Consider the following 22,763-nt stretch of genomic DNA (forward strand, 5'->3'; position numbering starts at 1 on the left):
ATTCGAAAGTGATGACGTTCTCTATACTTCCTCAGTTTTGAGTATTGATTGCAGCATTGCCTGGCCTCCCACTTCACCTCGTGACTCCTTTACTTTGTTTTTCCTCCTCTGACTACAGCCCTTCACAGTCTCTGTCTGTTCCTGTCTTTTAGTCTCTCCATGTCTTTGTTTCTGCCTCCAGTTCCAGCTCAGCCGTCCGGTTTTGAGGCTGAGGCCGAGCTGGACTCACGCATCATGCTGTCATGGCTCTGGCCTGTCCAGGATTCAATAATTGGCTTTGAACTGCTCTACTGGGAGGAGAACAATCCAACAAACAAGGTAAATTAAACTTCAAGATTTTGCTTGTGAGGGTTTTGTGCTGAATTGTGGGACTGTCGAAACCCAGATGGAGGCCTCGACGATCTCACGCTGTCTCTCTCTCTCCACAGCGACATGCCACTTTTGACCCGGCAGGCTCCTATGCAGTGGATGGTCTGAAGCCAGACACACTCTACATGTTTTCCCTGGCTGCAAAATCTGAGATGGGTTTAGGAGTCTTTACTCAGCCTGCTCGGGCCAGGACTGCCCAATCCAGTGAGTACTACCCTGGTTTCGTTTATTTAGTACGGACAATGACTTTTTTCTGTTGAAATCAACCAAATACAAATGAACCGAGAGGTGTCAGGATGACGTCATATTGGCTGACAGGTGAGTCATTGGACTGCCTGATGTCATGTTTCATACCAGGGACACATGGACAACAAGCGGAATGAAATGAACGTGGCTAACAGCAGTATGTGTGTGTGTCTGTGTGTGTGTGCCCTTTCTCTCCTAACTTCCCAGCCGTGAGCAGCATCTGATGCTACCACATGTTAGTTAGACTCTACCTTTTTTGCCTTTAGTTGTATTTTTGTAGCCGTGTCTGCTCCGTCAAGCGCACATGAATCAACTTTGTCAAAGAAGAAAACATTGTAAAATGGTATATAAATAATTGAAAAGGGGGAATTGGTTTAGACTTCACCCAGTTTGGTATTTACAGCAAGGAATGCACACATATACATAAATATATTCAGTGTGTCGCTGACATTCATTGGCTAGAGATGGCAACATATTCTCCCCTACCCTTTAAGATTCCGTCACTCACAGTTGAAGAGTATCTATGATTAAAAATGACAGACTCCTACATGCTTTGTAAATGGAAAACCCTGCAATGTAAGTTACTTAGGCTGTGCGAATAGTTCTGAGCTCCATATACACTCTTAAGGTATCAGTCCTTTCATCTGTGGTGGTCACAGTCAAAAGTAACACTCTTTGTTAAAAAAGGATCGATGTATTTATTTCTCAGAACTCACATTGTGTTAATATCCAACCAAATATACTCCCACCAACCTAACAGCACCATAATGTATATATATATATATATATATATATATATATATATGTATAGATATAGATATAGATATAGATCTATATATATATATAGATCATAAATTACCGAGTAGAACCAAAATAGACATATTCCAGCATTTGTTACTTTTGTTGTTATGCTACAAAAAACGAAAAAGAGAGCTTAATACAGCTCAAAGTCCCCAGTTGAAAATGATTCCGTTACTGTGCACACGTAAGGACCATTATTGTGGTCAACAATGTGGTGTGGTCATACAGTTGCAGCCAAGTAGAGACCAGCTTTATAACACTGACTCCCAACGTAATAAAAGAGCAGAACTTCCTGTACCGAAGCAGCCTGAACTGTGTGTGCTCAGTCAGCGCTGCATCGCCGCGCTGTTGCTGGTTCAAGCTCTTAGAATGTAATTACCAGTGCACTCTTAATTATGTGAAGACTTGCTTCCACGTGTCAGTCATGCTTCATTTTGCTGAACATGCAACTCAATTACAAAGTTCAAGCACCGAGGCGACAACAAAAGAAAATGTCAGGAGTTTTGAAAAAAAACATGCTGCCTCACAGGATCCATCATTCATAGGCGCGCTACTACTGCTTGATATTTCTATATTCTTTCTGCTTTCTGCTGCCCTTGCGTAACAAATCACCCGCCGTTGCACGGTGCTTAGTTTGACAAATAGTCTAATAAAGGCGCCGAGTCGATATGTACCCCATATGATGATGTAAGACCAAGAAAACACAAAACCGCTGCTGCACGGAGAGACAGCTTTCATCATGACTGTCGTGTTCCTTTGCAACGATAGTTTGTCATGTGAAACATGATAACCGGCGTTAGCGATGTGCAGGGTCATCCCACACTCACATACTAATGCTATTGAAGACCTTTCATTCAGAGTGGGACTGCGTAACTAGCAACGGGTCTGTGCCTCTTTGGCCTGCTGGGAGATGTGGAATTGAACCTGCAGTATTTATGACGGCTCCCAGAAGGAATCTAAGCCCGCTCTCTTGTTTTTACCGCTGAGGAGAGAAACCCCTGCGCCAGCAATCACGCTGCAGACAAACGAGTTAAGTCGCTCTGATGTTCAGTCTGCCATCACTCCTGTGCCAACTGGTCACTGCTTCTCACTCCCTCCATCTATTCATCTACCAGTCCATATACTGTGTATATCACAAGCTTAAAATAGACAAGCCCTCAGAGGAGATGCACTGAAAAGCAAGATGATGTCATGTGGTGTTTTACACTATTATCTCTAATCCGGGCCGAGTCACACGAGCAGCAGGATATTCCACACGTACCAACTCTAAAGCGAGCATTCTCCATGATCTTTGGTTCAGCACAAGCAGTTATGTGCTTTCTTTTTTGCTTGTTGTCGCATGCTGACACAGTGGCACGGGCCCTTAAAAGGTAATTGTGAAACTATGGGTACGCAGTGGGTTTGTTTTTAGCGTTGGTGCTCAAATAAAAGACACCCTCTCCCTGTGTAGTCATAGATAGAAGTTGTTTGTCACTGCGTCCCTGCAACCTTTTACAATAATAATAATAAGGCACAGAGACAGAACCTGAAAAAGAACATGAATGTATCTTTTAAGACCATTTCTCTTATCAGAGGCAATACGTACCATAATAACACTTCTATGTGAGCAATGATAATGATAAAGGTCTGCTTTTGCCAGTGTTACTTCATAATATAACAAATGCCTTTAATACTCTGGTCCCGAACCTTTTTTGTCTCACGGACCGGTTTTATGTCAGATATTATTTCGCAGACCGATCTTCAAGGTGTGGCGGATAAACACGACGAAATAACAGGTCGCCTAAGTGGGACAAGCGCATGTAATTGGGAGAGTATCAGGTCATTTTTCAAAATTAAATATTTTTAAGAAAAATCAAATGAAAAACAAATCTGTTTTTTTTCAGTGGTTAGGGATTAGATGAATCTTAATTCCCTTTCTCTCGCAGCTCCCTGCCTCTTCACCAAGTTCTGTAATTTCCTCCCACTCGTGGATCTTCATGTCTTCTCTGTGGATGTATGCGAAGGTTCTCGTACGTGTGATGGAATCACGTCTGTTCTCCTGCGACTGAATTCTGTTCTCGTGTATCGTTGTGTATACATGCATTCATCTGTGGAGTACATGTTTTACTTTTCAGTTGGCGACACTTCACACTGTGTTGGTAATGTGTTGTTTCCCAGGAAGGCAGCTACAGTGTGAAGTTTCACCATGGGTTTTTTTCTGCTCTCTGGACTGTAAGAATAATCCCTGTTCAATGAAAACAATGAACCATACACTTTGAACCACATAATAAATTGAGAATTAAATTGCATTTGATATCAATATGGCTTGTAGAAAACATTATGCTGCTAATTATTTGGATAATATAATTTATATTATACCTTGTTCAAAGACTATTCTGGTTTATATCTGCTTGAGTCTCATTGTCATGAAATGAGTCACTGCATTAATCGCTCATGTAATGATTGCACTCTAAACACTGATGTGTTTTCTGAGATCTGCAAATGCAGGTCTCTAGCAGGCTTCTCAGTAGAACCTTCACAGATGGTTTGGCAGAGGAATCATAACACTATTGAAGAGTTCTCGGTAGAACTTCTCAAAAGGGGTTCTGTGAAGAACCTTTAGAATTAAGTACCAGTCGAGACAGACGTGGAAGAACCCTACATGGTTGTACTTATTGTATTTACTTCTAAGAGTCTATGACTTCTCTGACTTCAAACAACATTGCCAATGGTTATGGAATAACGATTCCTTCAAACCCTGATGATGAAGGATAGTCCTACAATATAAACCATAAATAGGATATAGACCAGTTTACAAAGTCAAACTTCTTTAAGTAACATCTTAGCGGATTATCTCTCAGTCCAGAGGGTCAGTAGCTGTGTCTTCCATTATCCACCCTTGACCATTACCCTCCCTCCTCCCCTCCATCAGCCCTCTCAGCCCCTCCCCAGGATGTACGCTTGCTCAGCCTCAGCTCCACCAGCATCAAGGTGACGTGGTTGGCACCACCCACAGACAGCCGCCACGGGGAGATAACGTGCTACTCCCTAGTCTACCAGGCGCTCACTGGGGAGGATGTGGAGCGCCACCAGGTGTCAGGGATAGGAGCTGATGTCACCAGCTATGTGCTGGAGGACCTGCAGAAGTGGACTGATTATGTGGTGTGGGTGAGGGCTCACACTGATGTCGGGCCCGGCCCGGAGAGCTCTGCAGCCGGGAGCAGAACCCAGGAAGATGGTATGTTGATGGCTCTTTGGAATACTAACCCTCCCGATACCCACTTCGTCCCTCTCCTGCTGCTGCCGTTCAGTCTCGCAAGCTCTTAATGAATGTGTGCTACGAATCATTAATTAGATTTGTATTGGCATGGCTGAAACAATTTGGCAACTGCCTCTGGCTCCCAAGCTCATGACACTTTTCCTGATACATTTGGTTGGGGAACATTCACTTCTGAAACACGGTACCTAAAGTTTTCACAGCTGCAAGACAAGACAGTAATGCACTTCGACATCTCCGTTGTTAGATCCTGCAACAGCATCAGTTCTATCACAACCAGAGAGTATTTCTTAGTTGAAAGGAGAGCAGAGAACGACCCTGAAGGCTTTCCTCAGAGGTTGACAATGTTTTTACACTTCATATTGACAGATGATGGATCATTCCTATTCCAATCATTTATTTTTTGAATGTAAAAACTAAAACATACGGCAGGTCAGGTTACTGCAGCCCAGAATTAGTTTTAACAAGAAAAAATATTGTGCAACTACAGTAAACAGCTGACTAACGGTCAGTGCCAGACGTGGTTAACCATCTGGGACACAATGCTGCTTTTTCCTTCATTGGTATTGTTTAAAATCAAAATTCCTGTAGTATAAGTCAAGTATAAGTTTAATTTTTGCTTAGGTTTGTTGCTTAATCCAAACCAATTGTTTCCAGTTATACACCTGGCATTCTGCGATCTGGAAATGAGACTGATCTGAAACGTATTCCAGAATCCTGGCCCTTCTACGTATCAGGTGGTTTGCTGAAGCGCACAATGCCAACATATTTCCTGCTGACTGTCTGAGGAAGCGCCTGAGTGGCAACAGGACATGTTCTTTCTCTGTCTTCAGTCAGATAAAAACCAGCATTTGCACACGGCCATTATTAGAGTCACTGCTGGAGACAAATCAGAAGCAGAACGCGTAGCAGCGACATGACAGACACCATTAGAACTTCACAAGTCCATTCATATTGTTCCTTGTGGGGGCACAATTGGCCATATCATGACCAATGTGAGCAAAGCGTAATAGGCCCTTTTGTGAAGCTACAAGAGGAAATCAAAGTATCAAAGGCGGATACGATGTCAGGGCGACATGATGCTTAGACAGTGTAGCGTCATGGTGTGGAACCTGTCCGACTGCTCACACATACACAGTTCTTCCTCTTCTTCCAAATCAGTTTGATTACCTCGTATCGTGTGTGTGTTGTTAAGACTTTAAGACGATTAAGACCGTTTGATTTCTAGTAAAAATAAGGGAAACACCCTTTTTCTGGATGGCGCTGACGAGATAATCAGCTCAAATACATGGATTATGGAGACAAATCACATTCAATTTAACTCCGTCGTATGCCAAGAAGTTCACCAAATGAAGACCTTATTTTGACACAATCTAGCCATGACCCAACAACTTCAATAAAGGATTCCACCTTTTGAGAATTATGTAAATGTGTCCTTCTATCTGAGAGAAGGATGTTCGAATCAACCTTGTGGACACCAGAGTGAACCACGATCATCGGAAAACCCCAAACTTGTATTTATTGTGCTTCAATCTGATGTAGCCCTTTTCTTAATTGAAATGGTAGCTATATATATATATATATACCCTAATTGCATATAATACATTTGTTAGAGCTCAAAGACACACTTAATGTGTTTTCGTAAGTAGAACGGAGGGTAAACTTTTGTCTGCTTACAACAAAACCCCACTGAGATAAATTGAAAGTGTGGGGAGTTCCCTCACACTAATCTTCTCCACCCGCTGTCCCCCCTCTCCTCCCTCTCTCTCGCTCTGTTTCAGCCTCTCCCGCCTCGCTCCGTCAGTGCGCACCCACAGAATTTTAATCTGTCTCTCTTTTCATCGCTCTGCTCCCCGTTTGACTTTGAGCTCTCGTCGCCGCCTGGATTTGTGCGGCATGTGTCCGTTCTCCACACCGACTGGACTCTCTCTGTGCTCAGGCCACGAGCTCATTCAGCTCACATTAGTATCAGCCTGCTGCCGGATTAACACAACGCTTTCTCCTTTCGCTCCCTGACGTCTCCACCATCTCACAGCGCAGCTCTGGAACTGCCGATGTATTTAAATGAAACCCAATTAAGTCATTTCTTTTTAATCGGTGGGACTCAGCCTTTTCCCAACATTGGTCTACATAGTACGGCACTAAGTACCCGCGGTTATGAACAAATACAAGGAGACAGATGGACAAAAGACAGAGACAGAGGGTGCAGTGAAGAAGTGGAGCACAATCAATTGTTGACCCGCGGTGAGGAACAAGCTCGATGTTGTATTTCAATTTTGGACGAAAACAAATACATGGAAGAGACACATCGGCTCAAGTGTGTTTCACCCATCAGCTCCTACAACAGATCAATCAGGGACACACAACACACATATCATAAAACATTGATTAGAAATGTATTTGCGCTGTTGCTGTGATGTCTCCTCTGAAAAATGATTTACAAGAAATGTTTGTTGTTTGCAACAGTGATTCGTTGGAGAGCGGGTTGTCATTAAAATGCGTCACAAATGAGAGGCTGCCTAGCTGCTGCTCTCCACACTGTACCTACTTAAGAATTCCTCCAAAACACAGTGAGTGTTATTCAATGAGGGAGTAAATGCAAATGAGACACAACAGCATCTTGAGGTTGTTCAGGTTGTGCGGCTCTTTAAGGCAGGCAGAGGGAATACACAATATACAGAATACACACACACACACACACACACACATGAACACATGCAAACGGGACACAGTGAGAGAGACACTAAGGAGACAATTAAAAACGGGCCCACCATTTAACAGCTGCTGCAGAGCTTCCCCAGCACCCACAGACACATGAACCGGCCCTGCAATTCTGCATAACGCATCAGCCGTCTCCACACAACAGCGGAAAGTCCTAATAATGAAAAAATAACTGCAGTAGCAGAGCACAATTAGTGAGGCTACAAGACGGAAACCGTGAAAGACTTTTACAAAATGGGGGTCAGCTAAGCTGGGAGAGACAGAAGAACAGGACACAAAGGTCGGTATTCGTCCACAGCTGTAGATCAATTTTAAATCCACCACCCACTCCGCATCATTTAATTACGTATAGCAGATCCATCCTTTCTCTTCTTACCTTTAACAATAATAGCCCTTAGCATTTATAACTGTTTATCAAAGGGAACACAAAATCACTCACGAAATCAAATAGTTTACAGTAGCTTTAGGCTATACAACAGTTTCAGTTTCAGGTCAATAAGATCCTAGTAGTTGACCCAATGCCTGCGCAAAAACATAATGACCAAGTGCTGTGGCCAAATCGGATGATTAATTGTTGTTCGAGATATTTGCTGCAAGTATTTGGCATTTTTGTTTCTGAACTGGTCAAGTCCCCCCGGTGTGTAAAAGCTTTCAACTAGCTAAATCTGGAAATGCAGTTCATGTGTGAAAAAGTAGTGCTGTTTTGCAAACAAATTTAGCTATTAAGCTTCTTTTTAATCTTTTGTCACGTGACAAACTACAGCAGTGTGCTTTGCAGCCCACAACAAGTAGAGCAGACATATTTGTGCCGTTATCGTTCAACACATTCTCACCCAAACTCATAGTCGTAGTACAACTCCGTCTGGACTCCGAGGCTTTAACACTCAACAAACTCTTCGAGCATCACTTTTGGACTCAATTAAACAAAAAAGAAAATTGCACAAACCACCTGTTTAGGTTAAAAAAGAAGACAGTGGTAGATGTAACTTGCAATTCATGTAGCTTTGGACGCAAACAGCGCTCTCCTGGGTAAAAGTCCTGTGTTTGTTTGACCCTTACACCACATCTGGTGTACTATCTTACTTACTGATTGAATAATAATAACACAGGTTGCTTTAGATTGGTTTACAACGCTGAGGCCCCCTGAACTGTGAAAATGAACTATCCTCTCCAGCAGCTGCTAACATGTCCTGTGCAAAGATGTGTTTCATCTTTGACATGCTTCTTTTGTTCTTCTTCCACACTGCACTGGCTGTGGCTTTGTATTTTGCATAACACAAGTTTATTGATGTTCTTTCCTGGAGCACGATTGTGGGGGCTTGCTGATATTTTACGAGGTTAAACGGTTGGAGTTAGTCTAAGGCGCGTATAGTGCTGACACCGAGTTCTGCAGCTTGCCTTGGCCTGCTGTGCTGGTTGATACTTGAGCTGCTTTAGCACTTCTCTACATGTCTTAATCTCTTAGCGCAGGACACTTTAACCTTAACGCTTCCTTTCCTTTCCTTGTCTCCCTCGAATTCCATTAATATTTTCACAACCTCATCCTTTTCATTTTTATTGAAGTAAAATTTGTATTCCTTTGCACCTCCCTGTAAAGCTGACCAAGCAGTCTGGAGGGATCTTCATGAGCTCATTTTCCATATTCTATAAAGTAGAATAACCCCTGCTCCCAGCATCCTCTGAGGGCTCCGTGTGACAAGCTTTGATGTGTATAAAAGGTAGCCAGCAACCTTCACACTACCGTGTGCATCTCCAGGCCCATAACTATCTCAGCTGGACAGGAAAACCTTCAAACTCTGAGGTTACTTATCAGATTGGGAAAGAGAAACCACTGGTTTGTGTATGGGAGAACAGACTTGATATAACAGAGGTCATAGGTCATGCCTCTGCATCCTAAACGATTTCTGCGGTTGCATATCTGTATAACTTTTATTAATAAAAGAAATAAACGTCCAACGTAGGTTTACTTACAAAAACAGTAGTACTGGTTTAGGTAAAGGCAATACGACTAGCTGGTTAGGGTTCCTGAAAGAAAATTTATAGGTTTAGGAATAGATGATGACTTGGTTTATGGTGATTTATGGAAGTGTATGTAAAATAAGGACATTGAGATGATTGATAATCATACGTCTCATATAAATGCTAGAGTGCTTCGTCAGTGGGTGTCCGTTGCAGAGGGAAATAAGCATTGGTCTAGACAAGCTGGGGGAGGGAATATTTGAGTTTATTGGTGGGAAAACCAAGCTTTCACAAATTGATAACATTAAGCTGGCCAGTGAGTGTCGGGGTCTGTTTTTCTATGAAGTTGAGAAGGTTTTTCGGCAGCTATAAACCTTCTCTGTGACTTTGTCAGTTGGCAATACAGCTGTTGACTTTATTCTGTGTTGCAACAATGCTGTTCCTCGTCACCAAGGGGGTTGCAAAGAAGAAGTTTAGCTGTTGTTATGTTCTCTCTCGTCTTTCTCTGAGGATGGTGAACGACCTGGAAACACTAGTCTGGAGAGCTTTTTAAATAAGGAGTGTAGTGTGAATGTGATCATAATGTTCCATGTGCACATGTGTCTCTTTCATTGACCTTTTAATGTTAAATGGCATGTGGTTATTTCTGGACGCGATAGTAAAAAGAAGCAATTGGTTGTGTGCTTGCGATAAAGCTATGACTTGTTGATCATATTGGTTACCTACATACATACACATAATCAATATGAATGCAAGCTGGACCATTTCATTCAAACTAGAACGTTGAAGTCGTGTGCTATGTTGTGCTGCAGTGCCTGGAGCTCCTCCCAGGAAGGTGGAGGCGGATGCCCTCAACTCCACGGCGCTCAGGGTGACGTGGAAGCCTCCGCTGTCGGTGAAGCAGCATGGCCAAATCAGAGGCTACCAGGTGGTGTACTCCCGACTGGAGAATGGAGAGCCTCACGGGCAGCCGGTCATCATGGACGTCTCCCTCCCCGACGCCCAGGTACTGACTCACTCTGCAAACTCGTTTCAATGTCGAACACGTGCTGTATGAACACTGCCGTTGGTGGAAACTACGGCCGACTGAATCATATTTCTTTATGTACAGTAAGTGTGTTCCTCTCCTCGTCCGTCCACCTGCTTACTGGCCCATTCCCATTTTAATTGCTGAGTTCTCATTCCACAACGTGCCTAGTCATAAATACACACAGCACACTGTTATTTTAGGTATAAGTATTACTTCTCAGAAAAGCCATCAATCTATATGTGAGTGGTACTACATGTGTTCTAGTTTATGCTTTTTTAACCATGTTTTCACACAATACATGTCTGAATAGCAATGGTAGGATGATTTTCAGTGTTTCCAGGATAGAAGGACCCTTAGTTATGTTAGAAACTGCATTAACATTGTAAAAATCAAACATTATAAGTGGGAGGAGCTACTGTAGGTGCATCTGGTTCCGTAGTAACAGTTCCATGGATCAAACAATGCTATGAGCCATATTTTGAGTTGTTTCATATATAGATATACATCTATATATAGATATATAAGTTAAACTAACTTTCATTTCAAAGTTTAAGAGCTATCCTGAACTATAAATCTGTGACAAAATATAGTTACCTTTTAGTTAAGGTTACGTGGTCAGACCTCTTAAACAAAGATACGGTTGTATATTTCAATCCTAGGCCACTGGGTTTTCAGTGATGAGGACATTTTATCAGATTCAAATAGAGAAACACAGAAAATAAATCGTGTAAATCTCTCACTGGTACCATGGAAGATCTTACTGTTAAACTTTTCATTATTGTTTGTCAGCCAGCCGTCAAACCAGAGGTTGAATGTTGTAGCGGGTTAGCAGCAGCAGGGGCGGGCACCTCAAAGCACGCAAGCAAAGTTAAAGGGTGGATGCTTGGAAGCGCTCTGATCCTCTCCCCTCAGTTGTTTTGGTCTCCAGTAGGAGCGTCTCACCTGATTTCCTTTACTCGCAGCATTCCTGTCTTATCTGTGCAAGGCAGAAGGCCTGATGGAGGTCCTGCATCTCACCACCCATCTACAGCTTCTCACAAACACACACAAACACTACACACATCACACGCCTCTCAGGGGACTATTCTTTAAGGAACTGTCTTCCAATCTCATATGTGATAGGTTTAGTCTCCCCCCTTGGCGTCAGTGATGGTCACAGTCTTTGGTGTGACTTAATAAACAATTTCCTCCCCAGCACACATGAACACACACAGGCAGAACCCTCTCACTTCGTCTTGACAGTAAAGAAGTCAGGTTCTCTTATTATCATTATCATTACATAAAACTTTCAGTCACATTCTAAGATCTCACTTAAGCCGCCCTATGCCGCATCCCATAATGTGGGAGCAATTTGTGTCATTTGTCACCAATAAAGAAATTCAGAGGAGGCATTTTCTCTTCATGAACAATTATTTTTCAAATAATTTTGGAAATGATTAAGAAAAGATCCATCTCAGACCAGAGCCCGGTCTGGTAGCAGTAGAAACTTGGTGATTAGGCACTTGTGGATGGAATATGACTAATCTTTTCCACGTTACTAGCACGTCACATCACAGAGCTCGGTTAATTTAATTTCATTGAGATTTTTTTTAAATAGCTGTTGAAAGATCTTGATTGTGAGATGCAGGCTTGAAGCATTCTGCATCTATGCATTGACAGAACATTATCAGGTTGCATTTGTAGCACCCTCTACGGGTCAATGTGACAACCTTTTCAGGGTATGTGATTGTTGGCCCAACAGTTGTGGACTTTGGTCTAGTTATGTGCTTATCCACGTCCCTTTGGAGTTCATTCATCAATATCTGGATTTCACTTTTTTTCTTTAGTCCAACAATGTTCCACCAAAAATTTGGTCGCAAACCAAACTAGGCTTTAGCGGGTGATGTCAACAATAATTTTTTCTCAGAATGTCTTTTATTGAGGGACTTGTGTTGTCCAAGACACTTTTTGGTAGAGCGCATGGGGCTGGACACATGTTCCTGTTCCTGTGTGGACACTTCTACGTTTAATGAAATAAAAGATGGACTGGCCCCTTAGTGGAGAGTTTAATAGTTAGTGTGTATCACACAACTGTATGTGATGGACGGCAGCCTCCAGCTGTGCTCATGAGTTTCTGCTGCCCAGCCTCAGCAGTACGTCACTCGAAGCAAAGTGCAGGCTCTGCGTGCTGAGCTGTGTGTTGTCTCCAGTGAAATCCCCTTATTTGTTTCACGGAGGTTTGACTTGCCAACAGTCTTGAGATTACTGCAGACGAGATGACAAAATAAGTACAGTCATGCCAAACCATCTCAGCTTACGGGCAGGGAGCAAAGCCGTCATTGGCTGTTCATTCCCAGCTCTGGCTTTTCTCCACTGTTTGCTCGAGACCCAACTCCCTGCATCTCTCCCTCCATCTTTTCCTATTAGCAAGCTTGTGGGGTTGAGGATCCCGTTGAAGCGTATTTTCGGTTGGCTGAAGAATGCTTGAAGGAGCCTCTCATCCCTCACAGCGCTGATGGCTGTGAAGCGTGAGAATCACCTGATCTGATAAGATACAGCCACCTCTCTGCGGCTCGTCTCCTTTTGCCAGAACCCAGAAAAACCCAGCCAGCCAGTTGCAGGAGACAAAGTCTTCATTGTCTGTCACTCAGTTATCATAGTTTTTGCCGTGGTAGTTGTAGTAGTATTGGTGGGAGCAGTAATCCTTCTAAAGAAAATATGAATATTGCTTAATATTTGAAAAAGGGAGGTAGAAACGTGAGTCATAATAGGAGTCTCCTAAAACGACCTCAATAGAACTAAAACAACCTTTATAAATTGATAGCTAAACGGTTTCTGTAGTTGAAAGTGTGTGTGACTTTCTGTAATTAATCACATATTTTGAAATTTTGGTGAATTTAGTATCATATCCTACAGAATGAATCTGTCACTTTATGTTTTCCTTGTCTCTTAAAACATGTTTTTTTATTTAGTCCATTTGCATCACTTTTGAATAGATGAATGAAATGAAACACAGTGAAGGCTTCTTTTTCTAGATAAGGTAGTTCTGTTGGCTTTGTTGGAGCTTGACCTTTAGTGTGTACTCTGATTGGGCACACAAAGCGTAACGTGATCCTTCAACTATTCAACTAATAGGTCGGAGGCCACTGTGGTTTAGTACTACAGCGGGTAATCCTTTAATCTAAGGACCAGCGGATCTTGGATATGTTCTTGGGAAAGACACTTCACTAGGAGTTGCTCCTGTAGGCTTTGCCCGCAGCAAATACATGGGGGATGGATGTTAGTTACTGCTACAGAGCAGGTTGCACCATGAATGTAGACCCTGCCATCAAGGCATGAATGGATGTTAATGGGTGTATGGTGATATGCAGTATTTTATTGGTCAGAAGAAAAGTCAATTTACCATTTATTAGGGCTGTCAACAGATTATGAAATCCACTAGAAATTCTGTAATTAATCACATATTTTGAAATTCATTAAAAGTGTTTCATTCTTTTGGAGACTAATCACTTTACACAGCGTGTATTTTAGACACTGTTGTTTAATTGTTAATGTTATTTTAAACACAAAACTACACACATTTGAGCATCTTTGAGGCAGAATTCCTTAAGCAGTCCTTAAGTTTGCAACTCATCGCCATTCTGTTTGTTTGTTTTACTTCCGATGCAAAAAGCTCTCTCCATCTTCAACTACTGTCTCTCCTCTCTCCTGTCTAACTGACTGCAGCTAGTGGCGGTTTTGTTTCCGGGGTCAACTTTGTTTACCTCCAGCACACCGAAAGACCGGAAGTAAACAAAGTTGCGTTAACATATTTTATCGCATTAATCTTGGACACATTAATGAGATCAGAAAGAAACGATTTGCATTGATTTAAAATATTGATGTTAACACATTTTCAGCGCCAACAACAGAGAGATATTTGAAGATCTTTAAGTCACACTGATAATGGCTCTCATCTATATCTATAAGTTGTAGATCGGCTTATTTAATTAAATTGTACTTTTTTGTTTCTTGTTATTTTGTGTCTGTATCAATATGGTTGAAATGCACTTATTCTAAGTCGCTTTGGATAAAAGCATCAGCTAAATGTAAACTGACCACACCAGCCGTGTGGTCATACCTGCTCCTTACCTCAGGAGCAAGTATTTGACTTCTCCCAATATAATTCACCCATCCTGTAGGTAGCCATAGCAAACCACCTCTCTGTATTCTTTATTAAATGTCAGACTGTGTCTCTTCTTTACAAGATGAAATGAAACAGAGTGTAGCGTGTATCCTGGAAGGCTTTTGGCTCCTTTGGCTCTGTCTCCTCGAGGTTGAGCTTAATGCGCTGAGCGAGGGCTGCTGCTGAATCTTTAGTTCCCACCCGTGGTGGCGTTTATCCACGCATTGAATGGCATTTCATGCAAGTTGAGAGCATTGCACACAGTGATATTATTATTACAGGTCATTTAGCAGACGCTTTTATCCAAAGCAACTTACATTACAATTTAAACCCATGGCTTTTTACATTTTGCCGCAGGGAGCAATTAGGGGTTAGTTGTCTTGCTCAGGGACACTTCGACTTGAGACATGGGGCAGCCGGGACTCGAACCACCAACCTTCCGGTTCCCAGCACACCCGCTCTACTCCCTGCGCCACAACGACCCCTATTATCTTATCAGAGTTGTCAGTTTAAATAAATCTGAAACAACATCTGTCATCTGTCTACCCGAGAAGAAACGCACTCTGGCTCAGCATCAGTGGTCCTGATTCACACATTTCCCCCTCCAACCAGAAAGGGTCTACGGGAACTTTGATTGGCAGTCATTGTGAGTTCTATTCTCATAATGTACAAGTTCACCGACAGGGCCAGTGATACATCCAGGCAGAGACCCCGGTAATGCGTCAGTTGCTTTAGGAAATAATGATAGTTACTCAACACTGCGGCCACTTATCCTCCCTGCTGCTCCAGATAGACAATCTTAGCAGGAGCTGCACTTGGAGCTGATTTTCACCTCACCGTTCCATTGTCTACAATACCAGCTTTTATTTATTTCCTGTAAGAGTCTGAGAGGGTAAAAGCACTTTGTGTTGTATTTCTGTTGAGTCTGCAAGGTTGGGAAGCAGAACTAGCAGTGCTATGTGCCTCTGAATCACTGCTGTTGAAGTATATATATATATATATATATATATATATATATATCCCTGGTTCTGCTAACTCGCATGTTGTGTGTTCTTGGGCAAAACACTTTGCTTCCATAGCTGTGACTGTGAATTGTGAATGTAGGGTGTTAATAGGCAGGTGGTACTCTGTGTGGCATCTCCTGCCATAAGTGTACACATGGGTGATATTCAAATGTAGTGCAAGAAAAGTACAGTCCGTTTACTGTCTGTCACCCCAAATAATTCCCGGGACTCCAACAACTGATGGTGACATATCATTTGACTCCATGGAAGTGCCAACCCTTCATCACCACCCTGTGTATTGTTCCCTCTTCATCTTTGTTTGTCTCTTTCTCTCATTCTTCTCTGAGCACCACCTCGGGGAGGAGCTGTGATGTCTAAAGAATACATGAGAAAGTGATTTACTCATGGCCTAGATTACTGACTATGAATAGATCACAGTGACAGAAAAACAGAGCGAAAAACAGTGTAGTAATAATTAAAGGACTTGTGTCTTTCTTTCACTCAAGAGATGCAGTCTCACAAAGGAAAATAGCAACGTCGTCTTACTTGGTTACTTGTTAGCCAACTTTTGCTCGGTACATTTGAAACATTTATTTCTTATGAAACAAATCAAGTGAAATTTATTTAATAAACCCTGGCAACAATATTAACATTACATACATGCACATTCATAGACGGATGAAAAACAATCTTTGAAACAGATCTTCTTTTTTTCAAACACTGTTATTTTGAAATATTTGGAATCTTTGTTAGGTTTGAGCCATTGTCTAAGTGTACATCTGCAGAAAAACAAAGGGTTTTCTACTGAGCAGACAGGGTATTAAGGTCAGAAGGTATTCTGACTAACGAATATATTGTTGGATTTGATATTTTCTTCTGATTTTTTATTGCTATATTTATAGGCTTCCCTTTAAACAACATGGTTTATTGTCTGTGATGTGGCGTTGGCACCGTCACATTGACAACATCACAGTACGTCAGTTTCCTTAGCCCACTATCTGTGAGTCACATTTACTTTTTATAAATGTATGTATTATAATAATTATAATTTAGTACCTTGTTAGCAATATACATATCTAGCATTGCAGATTTTCTAACTGTCCAAAGCATAGTTTTCATTAATTTTGCTACAACATAACAATGAACTTACAGGGAGAAAATCACCCAATCTAACTGAACTTCAAGTTGTTTTTAATATATGGCTGAATAGAAGCCATGAAGGATACATACAAAATATTTTTAAGTTAAGTTGTAATAATTGCGTTAAAACAGAAACACATTATACAATATGCAACAACATGGGGCCATGACGTCAATAAATCGCAGTCACACGCTCCGACGTTAAAGGAAAGTATGAAACTACAGTAAAGTGTTTCCTCTACTGCAGCTATACTAAGCTTTGTGGACTGTGGAGGTCACGCTAAATAGATTTGGGGGCTTATATACAAAGCTAGTTATTTGTATATTTGAATATGCTCAGTAAGAAAGATTAATAAACAACATAATCATTTCAACCAAACCATATTTGGATTACTTGGGCTTTGGCCAGATTTGAGACTGATTACATTTTGTTGTCTAAAGTCAGTAAAGTAAAGGTGACACAGGCGAGTCAGCAGTCTGGGTGTGCTGACTTTAAGCATGGACAGGGGGGGCAGCTGGAAAACGTACACTACCTGCCTGGTTGCTGCTGTGTCAAACAGCCACGGATCAGCTTGGACTAAACTTCTCTCCTTTGGTTGCTCTATGAAGAAGAGCCCCCATCGTACACACACGTTACCTTGATTAGCACAAACAACTTAAACCAGCCCCGTCATGGCAGCATGGTGATGACCCATGAAGGGAGCGTTCACGCTGTGTTTCTGACTCCTCTTTCCTGTCCGTCCTTTTGATCAGTGGACTGATGAGGAGTCAACGGACTAAGTGAGTAGCCGCGGCGTGTAGGGGGCTGTTGGGGGTCACGAGGAGAGTGTGCTCTCTGTCATAACATTGTCTGTTTTCCGACTGAGTACTAACAGCTTCTCCTGTGTAGGTGTGTAGCAGCTTAACAAGCAAGTCTTATTTACAACTCCTCCTGGCCTCTTTTTCACCTGGAAATCCGGCTGATGAGAATCTGGTGTCCTTATGTGCCAATTTAGACAATTTCAAACAAATGAAGGGGCGACATCTTTGACAGACGTTGATGTGAACTGGAGCTTTAGTGGCTGGAGGAGGCAGAGAACTATAGGCGGGTATTAATAATAATAATAACGTTTTTCAGTCATTCCTCTGCGTGCCAGGCTTGTTTCTAGAGTGGAACGGGGTTGTGTGACGGGCTGTTTGTGTGCGTATGTGTGTGTATTCTAATGCATTTGAAGTGTGCATTAGGTGGGGTTGACAATGTGCTTTGATACCCACCCAGACTGTGACAAAAGACTTCATGGTGAAGGGTTTGCCGGAAGACATCTGCAAAAACTGATTACAGCGCGTGTGTGTGTTTGCGTGTTTTGTGTGTGTTTGCATGTGGTGTTTGTTAGAGCCGGTTGATGAATGGCTGTATACCGGCCTTGTAGAGAGAATATTGCAAAACACACATGTGGACGTGGAGATTGTGCAGCAGTAATTGTCAAACCAGTGGTCAGCCTCGAGCTCCAGTGTCTCCGGCTGCTTCCGCTCTCGCTCCACGTGAATCTGTGTGGTCACATGATATTTTACTTTGAGGTACAGTGTGTGCAACACAGACGTTTGTCATAAGGGATGACTTAAGTCTGCACAGAAATCATCTGTTTGGTAATGTTTGCTTGTTGATAGATATTTTAAACATGTTTTAGTTTTAACGTTTGGTTATTTTATATCATATTTATTTGATGTCTTAATGTTACATCTTGGCACTATAAAGACAATATCCCTTGGATTCAATAACTTAACTTGCACCCACAATTATCATGGTATCCATATTTAGATATTGTCTCTGTATCAGGAAGGATCAAAGTTGATGCTGGAGTAGAGGTTAATAGCGGTTACAAAAGTCCCAGTTCCGTAACAGTAAGAATTGAAGAAGTTACAATATTTGTGGTGTCTTGACTCCAGCCTAGAATGCTGTTGTTTACTTGTACGGTAAAATCTCAAAAAGAACCAACACTCTATTCGCCAAAAAGTGCTTTAAATCGGCATTGTGGGAGCATTTTGGATCCAGAAAACACCAGGGAGTCATGTTAGCCTCGGATTAATTAGAGTTTAATAATCATAGTGTGAAATTAAGTTTTACTGCCAATCCTCTGGCCTAGATTATGTACACTTATGTGATATGTAGATGTATATTTTAGTTGCTGGTTTTATAATGGAGCAATGATACATTTGATCTGAAGGAAGAGCGCTAGTGACGTTAACAGCTGTTGTTATAGTATCCAGGGCAGAGATCCTGGTTTGGAGGCTCCATCTAGTAATGTAATGTTGCACTCAAGCACCATGCAGTAAAAATGCATATTGGGCTTTTAACTTTATCATGATATATTCAAATAATTATTCAGTCATTTGAAAAGAGATGTCTATGCAGATTTCAATGCTTTCTTAACACTACCATTGCCTGCAGTTTTTGAATTAATTGCAATGCTCTCTTTTGTTTCCTAATCATTTTAATTGTTGTGTATGTTTTTATTCAAACCACCACTACAGATGAAAATATGATGATGATAATACCTGTTTTAGTTTTTTTATATTTATTAGTTGTAAAACCGGGATATTTCCTGCATGAAATAGACATTTCACAGTAAATACATGCACAATGCAATTCAAGGGTCTGGCTTGCATCGTCATCTCTACAGCCCACTGGGACATTAGATGGACAGATAGATGAATGGCGAGCTATCATTGATGCTACGTGGCGCTAGGTTAACGCTACTATGCTAATAGTTAATAGAAGTGGATATTAGCACTTTAACTGTATGAAAACCAGCTTATATTTTGTGTAGTCAGTCTTGAGGCCTGCTCTTTACTTTTCAGATCATATCAACTGTTAAAGTCAAAAACATATATAAAAAAAACGGTATTGGCATTGGGTGCTTTTCCATACCAAGTACACCACAAGGTGTACCAAATACTAGGACACAAAACACTTCCTTCTATTAAAAGCATTACAAAAATGGTCCAAAAAAATATATTTCATCAAAACCAGCTGTCAAATGTCTTAAACGGTATAATAAAAAGCTAAAAACTGACTGGAAAGACAAGTATTCAAAATGTTTACTTCCCAGTGTCTGACAGTTCTTCCATTGACCTGGGACCTCTGTGTGCTGTTAAAGCTGTCAGTTGATCTGAATCATGTTGATAACAATACTTGTTTTGTTACTAAGTTCAAAGCCCCCATCTAGGTGTACAGCATGAACAGGAGTGGGCTGAGCATACAGCCCTGGGGGACTCCGGTGTTCAACAATTTAAGTCAAACAGACCATAAAGCAGGCTATGCATTAGTGCTGTTGGTTGTTGCTGCCACCAGAGACGTATACGGCTTCTCTCCGTCACTCCAATTACGGTAACCTCTGTTCATTGGTTGTGAAAAAACTACCCCTCCAAACTACTATAACCATCTGTTTGTCTATATACATTTTAGTAATGTAATACTATTGGACAAGAAGGGGAAATTTAAAAACAAAACCTGGTTTAACTGGTGTTAATAAAAACGTCATGTATGTCCAGTAAGTTTGTCCAGACTGCGCTTCTTTTGAGGACTAACTGTGACCAACTTTTGGTAGTCACGGTGCTTGCTTTCATGTAGTGGTCCCTTGCAGCTGAAATGTTTTACTCAAGCACATAATTTAATTTTCACAGCTTTGATATTGCCTTACATGAAGTTTCATCATTTTAATAAGTAGCTAATTATGAGTTTGAAAGAATGTGAAATTAAAAAGATCGAAACATTTGTTAAGTCGAATGATTCTTTTAAGAACACTTCTGAGAGATGTTTGGACAGTTTTGCAATGAATTGTGGGTGGACAGAACAGATGCTCTTTAATTTGACAATGTCACACTAAGCGGAAAGAAGGGAACGTGGTCCTAACGCTGTCAATAATTAGTGAGCATGAAACATTTAGAAATATGAGGGTATGGTACAATTTGGTGACACCAAAACATTGAGAGCGTTTTTCTGAAGAGGTGCTGCTGAAGTTTAATGATTTATTCAAGGTATTCACTGTTGACATCGGCTGTCGTAATTCCTCTGGGCAAAGCAACCCATGACGGATCGCGGTCCGTCAGCAAAATAAGACAACTTAAAGGTTCTAGTTGTATATCTATGAAGATGGTTTAGGGTTTCAGTTCTCCAGGATGTATCCGTCTTTTGAGATTTCTGCTTCCGCTTCAATGCAATAGAGACAGTATCCCAGTTTCATTCGGATATTACAAATAACTCATTTTAAGAAGATGAAATGAAGGAATAGTCCTTTTGTCACTGTGTTTTGGATAGATGGCTCTTGCACTTTTCTTGCACTCTGGCTAGGACAAAGATTTGATGAATTAATTTTTCTATTTGAACCGGATTTGAGTTATTATAAAATCTGAAAACACACATTTTTTTTGGGTGGTTGATGTGAGTGAAGAAACAGACTTTAGACCCATGATACAAAGTTAAACACTTTGCACAAAGTTATTAGTTGTCAGGGTTGCGGGGTGGAAGGCAGGACTCAAACGCAGACTTGCAGAAAACAAAAGACTTTAATAGTCAAAGCTCAAAAAACAGGAACCGGGGGCAAAAGCACACAGACGAGAAACTACGGCGATCCAAGACGAAAGACAATGACGCGACCAGTGACACAGGAGACACACTGCTTAAATACACAAGGGAGGTGCAGGTGATTGGACACAGGTGGAAACTATTAGAGGAACACAGGGGATGACGAGACAAGGCAGGAAGTGAAGTTACCCGGGGACACGAGTGGCAGAAAACTACAAAATAAGACAGGAAGTGAACCACACCGTGACATTAGTCAAGGTTCCCTGGCTGCAATTTAAAATGGCAAATTAAATAAAACCCTAATTTTGACCCCGTTCCCACTTGGAAATAACGGTTGAAAAAGAAAGGAGGAGAGGAAAAGTGGCATTTCATGTTTGACACATGGGAAGTCACTGCCAGTTGATTGGCTCCCATTAAACTGGACATTTAATGTAGAATGTTTCATCTGTTCAGTCCTTGGGGAATTCATCACCAAAGACTTAGCTGTGTGGAAAAAATAAAGACGTTTTGTTCATTCTCTTCTCCAAATGCATGAAAGTCTCTGGCAGAAAAAGTGAAAAGGAATACCACCAGATCACAATAATGAGGGTTTAGAGGACCTCTGTAGCTTTGCATGAGTCACATTTCCCTCTTATCTTTCACCTACATGGCCCCGCAGGGAAAACAGGAAAGAGGGAGGGATGTTTCTTAACTTTTTAGGCGCTCGCTGATTTCTACCCTTTACATGTCTCCTTTTTAAAAGCACAGAAGAACCTTTTTAAACATCCTGTAATAGATATACAATTGCCAGCCATGAAATAATAATTAGAGCGTTGGTAGTCGCTGGAACCCTTGGCTCCTCCGGCAGGGTCTTGCTAATTTGCACTGTCATCTTGGTGGATGTCACCGCAAGCCCGAGGCTGTAGGCGGAGGCGCCAGTCTGATGGGGGGGCAGGGGGGGTATAACCTGCTGGGTGTTCTTTGCTGGAACTATCATCCCGCACCCACACCTCTGCTGCTATCCAACTGCCATTTTTCTCTCATCACAAGCTTCTTTATCTCTGCAATTCCTCTCCACTCATCACTCAGGAGCACCACTAGAAAGGAATTCGCTGCTATCTGAGAGGAGTGAGCATTTTCCCAAGGCTTTTAATGGACTCCCAGCAGCTGACAGAATGCTCGTTGCTGTATAAACAAAGCATGTTTGAGCAGCGGGGCAGCAAGTATGGACGTGCACTCTGTGATCTGTGCGAGCAGACATTTTCTTGAGGGGACATCTGAGGTGTCTTGCCTTTGAATACTTTCTATGATCACTGCTGCCATACGGCAAACACTTGTGTCTGTCATATGGGAAAGAGAAGCATGACATCACCGGTTAATTAGATCTAATGCAATATCTTTGTAAAGCTAGGCACTAGTTAATGCAGTCAGCTGAAACTAAAGTGGGCTTCTGACCAATCTGTTCTGGGAAGAACCATCGAGGTATTTCTTTTGAATGCCCTCACTCTTCCAATAGCAGTGCTGAAGGGACGTCAGCTCTCACGCTCCTC

At 41.7% G+C, this 22,763-nt stretch overlaps 1 protein-coding gene across 11 annotated transcripts in view; it reads left to right on the forward strand.

Annotated features, from left to right (window-relative positions):
- ptprfa (protein tyrosine phosphatase receptor type Fa) overlaps nt 1-22,763 on the forward strand; it is a 191,116-nt gene that overhangs the window by 118,549 nt on the left and 49,804 nt on the right. For 8 of the 11 annotated variants that reach the window (XM_078107550.1, XM_078107552.1, XM_078107553.1 and 5 more), the window contains 4 exons: nt 182-318; nt 429-573; nt 4,328-4,633; nt 10,165-10,358. In XM_078107550.1, the coding sequence (XP_077963676.1) occupies nt 182-318; nt 429-573; nt 4,328-4,633; nt 10,165-10,358 (782 nt within the window). The remainder of the gene's footprint in view (nt 1-181; nt 319-428; nt 574-4,327; nt 4,634-10,164; nt 10,359-22,763) is intronic. The other 3 variants (XM_078107557.1, XM_078107558.1, XM_078107556.1) reach the window with 1 other exon arrangement.

The sequence above is a fragment of the Gasterosteus aculeatus genome, chromosome 8, assembly GCF_964276395.1.
Source record: "Gasterosteus aculeatus chromosome 8, fGasAcu3.hap1.1, whole genome shotgun sequence".
NCBI classification, from domain to species: domain Eukaryota; kingdom Metazoa; phylum Chordata; class Actinopteri; order Perciformes; family Gasterosteidae; genus Gasterosteus; species Gasterosteus aculeatus.